This window comes from Anolis carolinensis, chromosome 4, assembly GCF_035594765.1.
Source record: "Anolis carolinensis isolate JA03-04 chromosome 4, rAnoCar3.1.pri, whole genome shotgun sequence".
Taxonomy (NCBI): domain Eukaryota; kingdom Metazoa; phylum Chordata; class Lepidosauria; order Squamata; family Dactyloidae; genus Anolis; species Anolis carolinensis.
In genome coordinates, this window is record NC_085844.1 from 39,472,422 (window position 1) to 39,489,992 (window position 17,571).

Below are 17,571 nucleotides of genomic sequence, written 5' to 3' on the forward strand. Positions count from 1 at the left end.
GAAAAGGTGCCCTAAACATAGTCTGCCTCTCTTATTCCTAACTGGAGTACTGCGTTCAGAGGGGTCACCATTCTGCGGCCCAAAAATTAAAATTAACTTTGGAACATGGAACATACGGACACTGTTGGATAACACTGACAGGGAACGCCCCGAACGCAGGACTGCTATCATTGCAAGGGCGCTGGGACGCTTTAACATCGACATAGCAGCCCTTCAGGAGACCCGGAGAGCAGGAGATGGACAGCTGAAGGAAGAAAAAGAAGGCTACACCTTCTTCTGGAAGGGACTGCCTGAAGAAGAGCAAAAAATACATGGAGTTGGCTTTGCTATTAGAAATGACCTGGTGATGCACCTGACTGAAGCACTCACTGGCATCAACGAACGACTTTCAACCCTCCGAATTAACCTTGCCAAAAACCAACAGGCAACTATCATATGTGCCTATGCACCAACACTAGATGCTGACAAAGACATCAAGGAAAATTTTTATTGTCAGCTGGACACCATCCTATTGGAGATACCTAAGGAGGACAAAATCATCCTCCTGGGGGACTTTAATGCCAGAGTCGGACTGGACTCCGACCTATGGCCAGGGATCATTGGAAAAGACGGGGTCGGAAACAGCAACTCGAATGGCATCTTGCTTCTCACCAAATGTTCTCCACAACCTTGTCATCACCAACACGCTCTTCCGCCAGAAAAACAAGCTCAAGACATCATGGAAGCACCTCTAGTCAAAGCATTGGCACTTCTTGGACTATGTAATTACACGTGCCAGAGACCGCCACGATGTGCTTCTCACAAGAGCCATGACAGGTGCTGATGACTGCTGGACAGACCACAGGTTAATCCGATCCACGATGGCTATCAAGATCGTCCCCAAACGCAGACTCCAAGGAAGAAAAACAAGGCGTAAAATGAACACCCAAGCCCTTCAGGAGCCCTCCAAACAAGCCCTTCTCCAAAAAACACTCAAGGATCATCTACCCACAGAACACCCCGAAAATGTTGAGGAACATTGGAACAAACTGAAGACCTCCTTCATCACAGCCTGCGAAGAAACCATTGGATACCAAACTAAGAAACATCAAGACTGGTTTGACGATAACGACAAAGAGATCCAACAGCTAATTGATAACAAAAGGAAAGACTTCCAAACATGGCAGAGAGACACCAACTGTGCTGCTAAGAAAAAGATCTATGCCAGTGCAAAAGCTGAGGTCCAAAGAAGGACCAGAAAACACAAGAACATCTGGTGGACAAAGAAGGCTGAAGAAATCCAACACTTTGCAGACACCCATGATGCTCAGGGATTTTTCAAAGCCACAAAGATCATCTACGGACCAAGAAACCATGGCATACAGCCTCTACGCTCATCAGATGGAACCAAACTTTTGAAGGACAAAACATCAATTGCACTACGTTGGAAAGAGCACTACCAGAACCTTCTGAATCGCAGCTCCAATGTGGCTGAAGAGGCCCTCTCACAAATCCTGCAACAACAAACCAGGGATGAGCTTGTAGCACAGCCTAGTTTGGAAGAAGTTAGCAATGCCATCAGCCAACAAAAAAATAACAAAGCCAGTGGACCTGATGGGATCCCTGCTGAAATCTTCAAAGAGGATGGACCCGAGCTGATACAACAACTCCACCAGCTCATTGAAAAAATGTGGGTGACCGAGAAAATCCTAGCAGACTTCAAGGATGCCAAATCATCACCCTTTTCAAGAAAGGGGACAGAATAGACTGCGGGAACTATCGCGGTATCTCCCTTCTAACCTCTGCTGGGAAAATTCTCGCAAGAATTCTTGCAAACAGTGGACATGATCTTCACTGCACGACAGCTGCAAGAAAAATGCAGGGAACAAAACCAACCTCTGTACATGGCATTCATTGACCTTGCAAAGGCATTCGACACAGTGAATCGCAGCGCTCTCTGGACCATCCTCCAAAAAATCAGGTGCCCTGACAAATTTGTGAACATCCTGCGGCTCCTCCATGATGACATGATGGCAACAGTCTTGGACAGCAACGGCTCTCAAAATGACCTATTTAAGGTGGAATCAGGTGTCAAGCAGGGATGTGTTATTGCCCCTACTTTATGTTCCATCTTCATCACTATGATACTTCACCTTGTTGATGGGAAGCTTCCCACTGGTGTGGAAATCATCTATCGGACAGATGGCAAGCTATTTAACCTCAGCAGACTGAGAGCCAAAACCAAGGTCACCACAACATCTATTATAGAACTTCAATATGCCGATGACAACATAGTCTGTGCGTACTCAGAAGAAGACCTACAAGCCACTCTAAACACCTTCGCAGAAGCATACGAAAAGCTCTGCCTCTCATTGAACATCGAGAAAACCAAAGTGCTCTTCCAACAGGCACCAGCTAATCCCTCTGCAATGCCAGGAATACAACTTAATGGTGTAACATTAGAAAACGTTGACCATTTCCGCTACCTTGGCAGCCACCTCTCCACAAAAGTCAACATCGACACTGAAATACAATACCGCCTGAGCTCTGTGAAGCAGAGAGTGTTGATGATCGGGACATCCGTAGAGATACCACGGTGCTTGTTTACAAAGCCATTGTCCTGCCAACCCTGCTCTACGCCTGCGAAACGTGGATGGTCTACAGACGTCACACTCAACTCCTAGAGCATTTCCATCAGCGTTGCCTCAGAAAAATCCTTCAAATCTCTTGGGAAGACAGGCGGACAAATGCCAGCATGCTTGAGGAAGCAAAGACCACCAGCATTGAAGCAATGCTCCTACGCCATCAACTCCGCTGGATTGTCCACGTTGTCCGAATGCCTGATCACCGTCTCCCAAAGCAGCTACTCTACTCCAAACTCAAGAACGGGAAACATAATGTTGGTGGGCAGGACAAGAGATTTAAAGATGGGCTTAAAGCCAACCTTAAAAACTGTGGCATAGACACTGAGAACTGGGAAGCCCTGGCCCTTGAGCACTCTAATTGGAGGTCAGCTGTGACCAGCAGTGCTGCGGAGTTCAAAGAGGCACGAATGGAGGGCTTAAGGGAGAAACGTGCCAAGAGGAAAGCCCGTCAAGCCAACTCTGACTGGGACCGCCTTCCGTCTGGAAACCGATGTCCTCACTGTGGTAGAACATGCAGATCAAGAATAGGTCTCTTCAGCCACCTACGGACCCACCCCCAAAACAACAGAAATGGAAGACAATCATTCCGAACTACGAGGGATCGCCTAAGAGAGAGAGATATAGCCTTTGTTTTTAGATTTTTTAATATAAAAAATGGGATCAGTAGAATCTTGTCCCCCTAACTGAGGCGAAACTATAAATTAAAATATCTAAAAAGCCTCATTCACAGATGAATATGTATGCATTTGTATCTACTATTTACTATGTAAGTACTATTTTAATAAGCTATACTCATGCTTACAACAACTATTATGACACCAATCTTTTATATATAGATGAAAATAAGAATGTTTCCCCAACTTGACAAGTGTCCTTTCTCCAACTGTAACACTTTGTTATGTGGACCAGGGTGGCTGTCATGTTCATTTCTCAGAGGGTGATGAATATAATTCATAGTAACAATGTAATATGTGGTTAATCTGGGTTTTATGTTTAAAAGTGTGATCTTTGTCAAGAAGAAAATTATCTGAGACGCAAGTCTGGGCAGACTTAGGAAGCTCCATGAAGCTCTGTTATTTGGAAACAGATTAATTCAGCACATTTTACCATATGTACTTGTGTATATAGTAGAAGGCATGGTTGAGGGCTGAAATTATGCATTTTGATATGACTCGTGTATAAGTCCAGGATCATTCCACAGAGAAGGGAAAGCACCAACGCTATCTCTGGGCCAGCCTCCCCCGGCTACAACTGCCATTTTCCTGCCCAGGTATTCAAAAAAGCCCCAAATGTTGCCACTGTGGAGAAAGTTGTGGGATTTGGTGCTTCTTTTAGGTTCTCCTGGGATGGTCTAAGCTCTTGCCTTTTGCCACTGCACTCAGAGAAGGGGTGGTTCTCATTTGTGGATACGAGTACTGTACCTTAATTCATTCTTATACAGGCAGTCTCGAAGTTACGGACAAGATAGGTTTTGTAGTTTTGCTCTTAAGTTGAATTTGCATGTAAGTTGAAAAAGGTACATTTTAAGTGTAACTCCAGCCACACACACACACACACACAAGCTTTAGATATCATAGGGAAGGGTTAACACCTCTGTGGTGTTTCTTTTGCTGTCTCTGTCCCTGTTAGGAAGATTCCACCTTACGTTTTTCCCTGTGATAATTGGATTTTGAAAGATTTTGCCTGAATTGGTGATAAAACTTCAGTGGAGACACCTTTTTCTGATAACTTTCAGGAGTGAATAGATTTCTTTCACTTCTTGTTGTCTCACCCCCATTTGTAAGCGGATGTTTGTAACTCAGGGACTGTGTGAAACACATGAATTAAGGCACACTATTCATATCCAGTACTCATTGATAAGTTGACCTAGATTTTTGGGTTGCTTTTTGATTAACATTTCTAGATGTATACATGAGTATATATGGCAATTCCCATTTAAATCAACAGAACAAATAGCACACTATTTACTTACCAACCTGAAGTAGGCCACTTCTGCATTTTTTGTGAAAAGATTTGCACAATTGCAGATTAAGTGCAGGTTTAACATAAGCACTATATTTGGAAGCACGTTTTTATTTCCCTCCAGTGACTCATGATTTTGTAACAGGCCACATGATTTAGTGTTTGTAATAGGATTTTAATTTAAGAACTGTTGGTATTATTTTCTGTCAGGCATGCATTAAAGCTTTCAAATGTCTTTGTCTGCATGATAAGTGGCAAAGCATCCGGCATCTCTGGGCTACCAAAGCCACAGCCTGCGTTAAATCATTGCCTGTTATATAAGTTAGCAAACAGTTAAAGAAATTTCAGATTTGATGTAAACAGCCTTTCAGAGTTTCACAATATTCACAATGGGTGGGGTGTATAATGCAACCCAGAGCCAAGTTCTGCCCAGTGATGTCAGCAACGCTGCCTGAGGGTAAAATCTTGCCCTAAATATTTTGCCCAGAGGAATTGTATTATTGTCTAATCCCATTCAGCCTTCCTGATAAAGTGGAGCTAGAGTTTGTTATCTAATATCATTTAGAAACACATAAGAAACTTTAGTAATTTTTTTGTTTTAGAATTACATGCTTGCTTAAAGAGCAGTGTTCCCTGTTAGTCAGAAAATACTTTTGTTCTCCTTTTGCTGTGGTTCATGCAAAAATGTAAGAAGATCCCTGCTGTATCAGATTAAAAGTTCCTTTATTCTAGCATCCTTTTAAAGCCATTAGCAAAGTCTGAAGGTAGCAGCCCTATACTGTTATTGCTTTCCAGCAATTAACATTCACTGGTAAAATGGTTCTTATTCTTGAGGTAGCCTTTGACTGTCTTGACAAATAGCCAGTGCAAGAGCTGTCATCCATGAAGGTGCCTAGGTCCTGCTGTGATAATTTTGTAAATTTAAACTTTTTATGTTTATAATAACACTGTGAAAGAACAAAAGATAAAACACCAATTCATGATGGAGGAAATGTTTTGCTTGAAAAGGTTTCAGTCTTTGACATCTAGTCACTATCAACATTATTAGGCCTGGTGAGCTAATGGTCTGACGGTGTATGACAGCTTCCCATGTTTAATACTGCAGAGTAAAATCAGAAGTGAAAGGAAAAACTGAATGTATAACAGGGCTGGCCAAAATACAGCCCACGGACCTCATTCCCTCGGAGGAAGGTGCCAAAATTTAGAAAAATTACAAATTCCTTTTTACTCTAAAATGCCTCTATGTCTATGGGATGAGTGTGGCATATCAATCAAATTTGGAGAAATCTCTCACCCCACTAAAGGAGACAAAAACATTTCCCTTAAAATGTCTTGTAGGAAATACAAGTTGTTTCCGTGATGTTTTTAGTCCCCATGAGAGGCCTTTTCGAAAGCAGCGATGAACAGAAAGTTACCTCTAGTCTCTTTTGGCTAAAATGCACCAGCAAGTCCCCCAAAACAGTGTGAAGATGCCTCTCAAACTTCCGTAGTGAGTATCTGAGGGGAAATGCAAGGTTTCCCTAGTGAGTATCTGAGGGGAAACCTTGTGATCCTCCAAGGTTTCCTGCAACACTAATGCAGTACACTAGCCTTCCACACTTGCCTATCCCTGATATACAAGATATTCTGGTAAGTAGTCCCTTTGTGGAACATAGTTCCAGCTCAGAATGGGTCCACCTGCACTACTCTGGTAGATTTGTGTAAGTAATTTTTATGGAACATTAGCATGGTGTCATCGCTTGCCCTATGTCTTGAGCAGTGGTTTGATAATGTTGCAGATATTATTGCAAGCTACTTATACAGCCAGCATAGTGTAGTGGTTTGGATGTTAGAAAAGACACAGCGAAACTAGGGTCTGAATGCCCTGTCAGCCATGGAAACCTTCTGGTTGACTTTAGGTAAATCACGCCCTCTCAATCTCTGAGAAAGGTCAAAGCAAACCTTCCATGAATCAGTTCTGCAATTCTGATAGTCTTGCCTCAGGTGATTGTGAAATGACTTGAAGGCACACAATACACATGCACATACTTTGATGTGTGTGCACAGGTTGGTACAGATACTTTTTGCCTGCAATTCCTGTAATCCCCCAGCCAGCATAGCCTTACGGACTGAGGGATTCTGATACTTGTGTTTCAAAAAAAGTAACTTTACCAAGTTATGTACCAAAGGAACATTTTACTATAGCAGCTGTGGAGGGTGCGCCCCATAAGGAGAAAAACAATGACGCATAAGATATGTGTGTTCTGATGCCAAGAGAGAGAGTGCTTACATTTATCAAGGAAAATAGATTTTTAAAATAAGGGAGGATTATTGAAATTGCAGCATGTTAGTTTGAATAAATGGGTCACCTTGCATATTTTTTACATGACTAAATCTTTATCATGGTGATATAATGAGCATTCATTTATTCTTTTATCATACCAAAAATACTTCTTTAAAAAAAATCTAAATGGCACTCAGCCAAATGAGAAAGGTAGATGGAGGAATGTGCCATTTGTCACTGTTGACTATTTGTCTTTCTGCATAACAAGCATAATTGCCTTTGACAATTGCACAACAGCTCTAGACACATTGTCAACAGTGCTGAATGTGACTATGGTTAAAAGTTTAGTTCCAGTTTCTAGCAGTTTTATCTGTTGTTGGGAAATGCAATCAGTGTTGACAAATTTCACGGATTTCGGTACTAGAAACAGTGGAAGCTTTATTTTACAACTTAATTTTAGAGGCCACTTCCAGTAATTGTATTGTTTATATATTTAGTTTTGTTGTGGCATTGCTATTGCAGCATTCCCTTACCAATTGTGATATTTTGTCATTTATATAGGGGCCCAATATGGTGTGCTACATATCCAGTGGAACAACTCAATATCTTTACAGTGGAGTCTGGAATAGGGCATAAAGGCCAGTAAAGTGAGCATACCTAGCTTCTTCTACCTTCTTCCTCTTAGTTACTAAGAGAAATCCTTCCCTCTAACTTTACAACTGCTGTTGCAGTTCTGACATGTGCTGATATAGATTGTAAACAACTATGATCCCCTTCTTTTTTCTATGTGTAACATTCATTTTTTAAAACTTCTGGGGACAGAAAAAAAAATACTATGAGCAATTGGAGTGCCCTTCCATTTCTGGAAATGCGCAGTGATACAAAAAAAGAAAATGGTATCTGAGTTAAATCACTTGTCCTGGATGTGGCTTATGTAGCCAAAATATATGAAGAGGCACAGTTAAACATAGCCCATTTTAAAAATCTACCCATGGCATATATAACAAAAGTGAGAACTCACATTTTATACTGAGTAATGTGTCATTCCTTTAGGAGAACAGGTGGCTCCAATGAAATCTTCAGCCAACCTCCCACAGAATATACAGTTCCCTTTATATATAATAATAACAACAATGATAATAGTAATAATAATAAATAATTATTTATTACCCATCTCTCCCCGTGGCTCAAGTTGGGGTACAACATTGTTAAAACCAGAGATAAAACGCTATTAAAACATATACAGCATAATACAAAGAGTTAAAATACAAGTTAAAATCTAATGAAATGCAGATTAAAATTCACAAGTTAAAATTGACTGGGTAGGCCTGCCAGAAGAGATGGCAATTTGTGTAGTTGAGTTTGTTCCCTCTCAAAAGTAAAATCTGCTCAGGTGATGAAAGATACTAACCCTTCGTCAGTAAGAATACATGATCAAGCACATTTGCTGAGTTAATGGTTTTCATAGGTGAAAATCGTACTGATTCTTCCTTGCAAATATTTCCAGGGTGTTTCTTTGTCTTTCTTCTGGTTATTTCAAATTCAGAGCCCAGCTGAGGCTATTTTGTGTTATATATTCTTTGAATCCACTGCATAAACTATCTTTGATCAGTACACTTTTTTGCAGTAAACCTTTCAACCCAAGTCTTACAACACAATTAGCCTTTCCTAATAAACACACTGGCTCTTAGATCTTTGATTGTATGGGTATTCCCGTTGTACATTCTTCTTTCAAGAGCTTGTTCTTCCAAAAAAAAATGCAAAAGGTCTAAGCAAATAGTATGTCAGTGATGGGCAATCTCCTTTGGCCTAATTTCAAAATACTGTTGCAGCTCTTCCCAACATGGCATCCTCCAGATGTTGTATGCTGTAGTCAGGTGGGTGCCAAGTTGAGAAATGTGCTTCAAGTTATATACTATCCAGGCCTCTGGAACAATTTATTCCTTCCCTAGCAGCCGGGCATTTGGCATAAAAGAGAACAGCCACAAAACAGAGTAGGAGCTGGTAGATGGAGAAATGTGAAAACTTGTGGCAGAAAAAAATGGTGTTTCCACCCACTTCCAGCAGGCAGCCATCAGCAGGAAACTCCTAAGGGAAAATAGCCCTTGAAGCAGGGAACATTTTTGCTTTTTAAGCCATTGAAAAACAACCTTATATGGACATTTTTCTAACAGCACTTAATAACCCTACTTGTAAGATGAAAGAAAATGTAAATCTTGAATAGAGTCTTAACTTATTGATTCCATGTGGAATGCAATCCAGAGAATCTTTTAATACCTTTGAAATTCAGGTGAGCTAACACATTCAGGTGGAATATAGTCCCAAGAACACTTATTGAGAAGAAAATCACATACATTACATACATGCATACACACACATACACGCACACACACACACATGCACATAAATGATTCTATAGCACTTTCAAGTGCTCCAAGTGCTCAGTGTACTTCTAGTGCATTGTCTATTAGTAATACTCAGATAAACCTGTAAATTTAGTTTGCATTGTATTTTTGAAAGCTTTCATGGTCAGAATCACTGGGGTATTGTGGGGTTTCCGGGGTGTATGGCTGTGTTCTAGCAGCATTTTTTCTTGACCTTTCACCTGCATCTGATCCTCTGAAGATGCCAGCCACAAGTGTAGGTGAAAGGTCAGGAGAAAATGCTGCTAGAACACGGCCATATAGCACAGAAACCACATAACACCTTAGTTGGCATTATTGTCTTCAAAATACAGGGGCAGTCTAGAAAATGTTTTTGTTTTTGTTTTTGTCTATAGCACCTTTAATCCAGATGGCCAATGGCTGAGAATTTGCGGGTGATTGTACAGAGGAAAGTTGTTTCCAAGCTCTGGGACAGATTTAAGGTTAAAAGAAAATGGTTTGCTTAAATCTATTCAGTGAGGTCGTGGCAGAAATGAGATTCTATCCAGGACCTTATAGCTCAGTCTCTTTACACTGGTTTATCTCTTTCAGTAGAAATATATGACATTTCATACTTGTAGGTTTTAAAAATAATTATAAAGCAAGACAGTGATTGAACTTGAATACCACAGTAAGTAAAATATTACTCTTTACAACTTAAAACACTTTATCAAGGTTATTTATTGGCTCTGTCAATTTTCCTATTTATTGCAGCCACAAATTCTTATGAATTCATGTAGATGTATGTAGCAGAAGTGAATCTTCTTAACTATTTTATTTGCTTATCTTTTCTTGGCTAATAGGTAACAAAGGAAAGTGGGCCACCGCACATGAAGAGTTTTGTTACTCACGTGTCAGTAGGAGAGTTCTCTGCCGAGGGCGAAGGAAACAGTAAAAAGCTGTCAAAGAAGCGTGCTGCAATAGCTGTCCTGCAAGAACTTCAAAAACTGCCACCTCTTCCTGTGATTGAAAAACCAAAACTTCAATTTAAAAAACGACCCAGAATAATGTTAAAGGTAGGAGAGTCTAGACACATGCCATTAGTACCATTCAGTATTAATTCCAGTATCAGATTATCTTTTAATTATCTTTGGTTTAGCCTAATTTGAACACTGTTTTTCAGATCTCAAGCCATGATTAAGATTATAGCTGATTTTTTTTTTTGCTTGAGGTAACAAAATACCCTTCCTAAGTACAAATTGACCAGTGACAACTTTTTAGCTTTTATTTCCAAACTGTACTTCTCATCATTTTAATTAGTGCCTAAATGATAAGATAGCCAGAATTCTGATGGGTTGGCTTATACACGGGTTAATGTGATTACCTTTCTACCGCAGTGCTGCTTCTGGCTTTTTGGGATGCCTGATTGGGAAAATGGAAGTAGTAGCAATTCTTTGGTACTCTAAGGGTAGTGGCAATGGCACACTTCTCTTCCAACTCCTGGGCAGCAGGATGGCTCTAGGGCTTCTCTGAAGTTGCCGCTGGTATGGAATGCAACTGCCACCATTATCAACGGGCCTGCCAGAGACATTCTGCTGTCCAGGAGCAGTTTGGTGGTGGGACCAATTGTCTGGTGTCTCCTTTAGATGTCTTCAAAGAGAGCCTGCTGGGGATGTTGTAGGTGGAAATCCTGCATTGATCAAGGGGTTGAATTTGATGGCCCGTAGAGCCACTTCCAATTCTTTGATTATGAGATTAGCACAATGGAACCATTTGTGATTCATTGTGTCCTTGTGTCACGCCCAGGCAGCAGAACACTAAGAACCAAACACGGAGGCCAAATACAATCTAATATCTTTATTAAAGAAATATTATGGTAGAATAAAAACAAGTAGAAAATGTAGTACAGCAATAGACCTTTCAGAGAAGGTCAAATATAGTCCAGAAATATATTGTCCAATATATTATATTAGAGTTCAAAGTTGTAATCCCAAAACCGAAACACACTCTACTTCCAGGCCGTAGAGTGGGGAAACGTCCAAAGTGTTTCTAAGGTTCAAAGTAAGTCCAAAGCAAGAACTGGAGACAAGGCTAGATACTTGAGACAAAATCCAAGGCTGGAAACACGATGAGATAGTTCATGAAAACTTGGCAAGGCAAGGCAAGGCTAGGCAAGGAAACTGGAGTTGCAGACTTAAAACGCAGTCCACACTAGGCTGGAACCGAAGTTAATCCTGAAGCTGATCTGTTGACTCCGCACGGATTTCTCGGTGCGGGGAACTTTTAAGGAAGTCCCATCTTCTTGCAGAGCAGGTGTCCAGAGCTTCCTTTCCCAAGGGAAAGAGAAGCGAAACACATCTTCTTGCAGCTGCGATCTTCCCTGCAAATTCCCAGGAGAACTTAGCTAATTAACATTCTGCCTGGCTGCTAATCTAGCACTTGTTTGTTCTTTTTGACCCCAACTAGCAGCATAGGACTCTTTTCTCGGGAAGGGAGGAGAGGCGCTGGGAAAAACTTGTTCAAGGTCCATTTTAATGGGCTCTGGGCAAGAAGTGTCAACAACAGGAGGCATCTTGAATGACTCCGTCTCCTGCTCAGGCGGCAAAAACCCCATGTTGTCGTCATCATTGTCCATGATGGCGCTAGGGTTAGAACTCTGAGGCCCATGAGACATCACACCTTGAGAAGATATACCTTGTATCCAAAAAGGCTATGTGGAAAGTAGTGCTTATTTTTGTACTATCAGTGGATTTTTGCTCCATTGAAATACCTATGGTGGTCTCTCTCTCTCTCTCTGTTCTCTCACTTCCACTTCCACATATGATAATGATCTGAACTTTTCTTTACCTTGCCACAGAAAAAAGGAAACAATGCAGGGGAGGATACTATGTCACCAGATGAGGATGTCTAAAATGGTAAAAGGTCTGGAAACCATGTCGTAAGAGGAGTGGCTTAGGAAGCTGGATATGTTTAGTATGGAGAAGAGAAGGTTATGAGAGGTGACATAATAGCCATATTTAAGTATTTGAAAGGATGTCATATTGAATATGAAGCAATCTTGTTTTCTACTGCTCCGGAGACTAGCATATGGAGCAGTGGATTCAAATTACAAGACCTAAACATTAGGGAGAACTTTCTGATGGTAAGAGCTGTTTGGTGATGGAATATACTGTATTGGAGTATGGTGGAGTTTTCTTCTTTGAAGGTTTTTTAACATGGCAATGGGGGACTTGATGACCCTTGTGATCTCTTCCAATTCTTTGTTGCTGTGATTCCATGAAATTTCCTGGGAAGGGGGTGGGGGCATGGGACACCTGATGGGGAAAGAGCTAAGCACTTTGTTCTGATTTTTTTATGACAAAGCAGCTTTTCCTATGGTAGTAGTGAATTTACTATTTTACCCTAAAAAGGAGTGTTTCTCTGACTTGAATATGTTACCTTTAATTACAGATAATAATGCCATATGTCAAACTCAGCTAAGATGGGTATGATATGATCCCAGACATTATTAGGTGTTTTAAAAATATATTTAATTAAATATAAATATTATGATTGTAAACTGTAATAAAATAACATGGAATCTCTTTTGATGAGTTCCATTTGCTTTTTTATTCTATTTGCATTGAACAAAGATAATAGATAGAAAAAACAGTTACTGCAAACAATAGGAAGATGTTATAAATTGTGCTCACTGTATACCCATGATATGGAATCTATGATTCCTATTTTAACTCTCTTTCTTCCCAAGAGATACTATGCCACCGGAATGGTCTTATGAAAGGACAGCAGTCCTCATATAAAGTCTTTATGACTCCCATTTGTTTGTTCTATTTTTGTCACTACCATTTTTTGAAGATGTTTAGTGCTGAGACAGAACAGTCCAGCTGCATTCAGTTAGACTGTTATGGGCTCATAAAGTTTATAGACAAAGCTGAGCAATACTCTGGGTCAAAGCAAAAGCAAAGCTTGTTGTAGCTTTGTCATCTGTGCAACACTACTGCACCAATCTGGCTATTAAAACAGCACTCAAAAAAGCTAACTCTGAAGACTGAGCCAGATGCTCAGTGGCAGATCCAGTACAAGGAAGCCAGATCACCTCTGAACAGCTGCAAAGCAGCAGTAGTGTGGCAGCTCTTAATTTGCAATGGAGTGCTGGCAGGTGGAATATGTGCTTACCCTTTCCACTGCCTGCGAGTTTCTCCTTATCATCCTTTCCCCCATCTTTCCCCTCATAAATAGAACTGTAGGTACTTGTTTGCAAATGTTGGGGAGAATTAGCATGGCCAGCCAGTTGCAGGAGCAAAACAACAGCCAAGAGTGCCTCCTCTGTCATCCATTACTCCTGTTGTACATTTGTGGCTGCCTGTGCATTGCTTTGTAGATATCTGGTGACGACTGGCCTTACCAAACATTTAGTATGTCTGTGTTTCGATCCTTTGAGATAGAACAACCTGTGAGACCTTCTTTACCTATATTCTTCAGAGGCACTATCATTCACATTTTTAAACTAAAACCTTATATCCTAGATACTCAGCAAAGCATGACAGGCAGTGTGATGTATTGCTTGAGTGTTGGGACTGGTGTTCCAGGACACCAATTTTTGAATTAGTGTAACCCACCAAACCCACTGGTTGACCTTTACAAGTCATACTCAACCTCAAAGAAAAGCAGTGGCAAAGCCACTCATAATAGATTTATTTTAGGGTCACAATAAATTAGAAATGACTTGAATTAAATAACAACAACACCAAACATAATATCTTAGTGAAAAAGACAGGTCTTTTTGTAATTTTTTGTTTCAACTTCTTTTAAATCAAATTTCTATGACAGAACCCAATCCTCAGAGTACAGAGCTAGATCAACTCTCTCTTTTGTATTCAGTGAATTTATTAAAGAACTAAGCAGAGAGAAGTCCCAAAACAGTTGATCTGAAATTAAGATGAAGAAACAAACTCTTCCCCAATTAAAATGATCAGAAAACAACAAATACTTTGCTGAAGTAGTTTTTGGGAAATAGGCTAGTCTTGCCCTGTTGTATCCTGGCCTGCACCTGAGCTGTGAGGTGAGCCTGAGGTTGGGCCTGTTCAGCCTGTGAGTGTACCTGTATTTGACCTGTCAGATGAATCTGGGTTGGGGCCTAGGATTCCCATGCAGCCAGAGGTAAATGATTCTGTACAGCCAGAGTTAGATGAGGCTTCTCTTCCTGGACAGCCAGAGTTTATTCCTGAGGATTCTGGGAGCAGGCATACAATGGTTTCAAGCAGGCAGCTTGAATCGTATTCCTTGGGAGAGTCAAGGTTGAGTTATCCCTTGGCAGATAGGCATTCCAGTCTTGATAAGAGTAATGAGGTTGACAGAAAGAAAGCAACGTGTCAACAAAGACAAGAAAGGGAGGTTTTCAGAAGGAGCAAACAGTTACTAATGAGAAAGGGTTTTGAGCAAACTTCCCACAGAGAGAGGCCTTGATTCTAGCTTTAAGATGTACTGCTTCTGAGAGAGAATTCAGAGGTGGTAACTTTGCTAATCGAGAGGACTCTTGTTCCTGCTTTATGGATGCTTGTTTCAAGCTTCATGGATTCTTGTTTCATGTTACTTTTGGATTTTCATGCCAAGTTCCTGTAAGCCTTGTATTTTGAGGGTTTTTTTTCCAGTTGTTGTCTTTGCTCCTGGGTATTTTGGAATATCAAGTCTTTTTCTTGAAAGCCTTGCATTTTGAATCTCTTGTTCCAATTCAAGATCCTGTTTTTTGTTCCAGTTTATGAGTCTGTTCCTTGGACTAATTTTGGTTACCTTGTTTGAAGTTCATTCTTATGTTTGGACTTCTATGGACTCTTGCTTCAAGATTCTCAAGTGTCTCATACTTGTGGACTAAAAACCCTGTTTTATTGACTTTGAACTTTGATTTGCTATTGCTTACATATTATCTGCAATAAACAGCTTGCATTGCTTATAGCCAGGGCTCCAGTGTGATTTTAAGGTGTCTCTGCAGCCTAGGGGTGCAACACACCCCTTTGTTAGCAACAAGAAAAGAGATATTTCTTGAAGTGCTGGACTACTCCCAGAATAGGAAATGTATATGAACTGCTTAGTAGCTTAGATAAGTATCAATATGAATTCACTTTTTCAAATATTGTTCACATGCATTTCTGAAATACAGAGATGGGGAAGGTTAGATTTGTCAGATCAGAACTGCCATTCAACACCTCAAAAACCTTATTATAAGAGCCATGAGTCTCATACACAAAGCTCTAACATTTTTTCTGGTGCAATAAACGGGTGTGTTGAAGCAATGATGAGTAATAAACTGGTCTGCTTCCTCCTTTGGCTTCTACAGGGCACAGCTAGAGAAGATCCTTCTTTGAGAAGTTTTAGAAACTCAAATCCTTCATATCTATCATGGGCAGAAACAACAACTGTGACCCTACCTACCCTAAATCCAGTTGTTAGTCCCAGCTATACTAGATTTTTTAAATTTATGAAATGTATGTCAGCACTGATTTACCAAGTTTCCATTGTGATAGTAGTTGATATTAAAATTGAATTGAGCCTCCTTTCCCCATCAAAGAAATATAATCCATTCCTTAATTTTCAAAGTGTTGATTGATTGCCTGAGCAATGGAAACACCATATCAACAGCTAGCTTGACAGGTTCCTTTATTTACCCATATTATGTAATTTAAATCTTACCTTTCTCCTGAGACAGAAACCAAGGCACCTTGCAATATAAGATTAAAGCAAAATACATCTAACAAGAGCTCCACTTCTCATCTAGTCTCATCTAACAACTTCTTGATAGAATAAGGAAAAGTATTCAAAATCGAAGGACTGTACATCACATCTTAGCCATAAAATTGGAGCTTTGGAAAATTAGTCAGGGCCTGGAAAGATACTACATCATCTAGTGCTTAAACAAAGATTCCTTGTACCTATTGATCTGTCCATGGTCCTGCAGGTATTGTTTCTGTTTTTCCTAGATTCTCAAGATGGCATTCAATTAAAACAATATCAACAATTCTAGATAAAAACACAACAGAATAATTTAAATAGAATAGAAGCATATGAAATAAATTAATCATTAGGTCAAAACAGTCCAATCAAATGCTAAAATTGTTAAAGATATGTACAGTAGGCCTTCTGTATCTGTTAGAGTTTGGTTCTACGCCCACAGATACCAAAATCCCTGGATATTCAAGTTTCGTTATTTTTTATATGAAATGCTGAACTACTGAGAAAAGTGCCAGTTAGAACCTAAGCATCTGTGAAATGGCAGGAATCTACATGTTAGCATAGTGTTCCGTGTGTGACCAAATAAAGGATTGCTTTTTGAATTTTTCCCCCCTGAATACCATGCTTCCTAGCTGTGATTAGTTGAATCCTTAGACCCATGGATCTGAAGGCCAGCTGCACATACACATTTAAAAAGTAATAAGATGAAGCCCAAAGTCTTTAAGAGAAATCACATTTTAACATGGTACCTGAAAGAGACCAATATTGGCTACAATCAGGTCTTTGGGAACCTCCACTTCTTTACTGACATTCCATATAAGGGGCATAATAAAAGGAAAGGCCTTTTTCTGTGTCCCTTCATGGTGTAGCATTCCACTAGTAGAATTAGGAACAAAGCTCTTCATCTCTATTATCAGACAGGTATACAGTATATATGGAGAATTAAAGTCCCAAGCTGTTTAATGCTTTGAATATCATCATCAGCTTCCTGAGTGTTGTGTTTTTCACACGATACTCTAGTTAAGAATCTTATCTGCTACATTTTGCACTAGCTGTAGCTTCTGAGTGATCTTCAAGGGCAGTATTGCAGAGAGTGCATTATACTAGTTTAATTACCAGTGAATAGATTGTTGTGGCTAAATTAAAGTTTTTTTTGTCATTGCCCATATGGAAGAGTCCATGGGAGTTGTAATACCAAATATTTGGAGGCAACAAAAGAAAAAGAGAAGATATCAAAAATGGAAAAGCAGGTGTCCTACATCATTAAGCCATACCCCCCCCCCTCCTCCTCAATTATTGAGATGGAGAAAGAAGATCAATATCTGTCTGCACACTACTGAAAAGGAAAGCCTTCATCTACTTTACAAAACAAAGTAGCTTTTTTATGCTCATATTAATCAGGTTACTTGTCCTGGAGGTAAGGATGTTTGAACTTGCAAGACTTGTAATATCTAAATATTCATAGAATTTGAAATTAAATTAGAGATTGCTGTTTGTAGTGAATCTTAAGACATACTCAAATTTCAGTGAATTACAGATGGATATTTCCTTGCTCACACTTTAAATGTATTTAATTGTTTTGATTTTTTTTTTTTTTTGCTGTAATGCTTTGATTCTGAAATCCACTGGAGTT

General features: G+C 39.9%; 1 protein-coding gene across 8 annotated transcripts in view; it reads left to right on the forward strand.

Annotated features, from left to right (window-relative positions):
- The window catches only part of stau2 (staufen double-stranded RNA binding protein 2), a 200,501-nt gene that overhangs the window by 61,667 nt on the left and 121,263 nt on the right, over window positions 1-17,571 (forward strand). For all 8 annotated transcript variants that reach the window (XR_010005706.1, XR_010005707.1, XM_062979336.1 and 5 more), the window contains exon 8: window positions 10,076-10,288. Coding sequence is in view for 6 of the 8 variants with exons in the window: in XM_062979336.1 (XP_062835406.1) it covers window positions 10,076-10,288 (213 nt within the window). In the remaining 2 variants the exon portion in view is untranslated. The remainder of the gene's footprint in view (window positions 1-10,075; window positions 10,289-17,571) is intronic.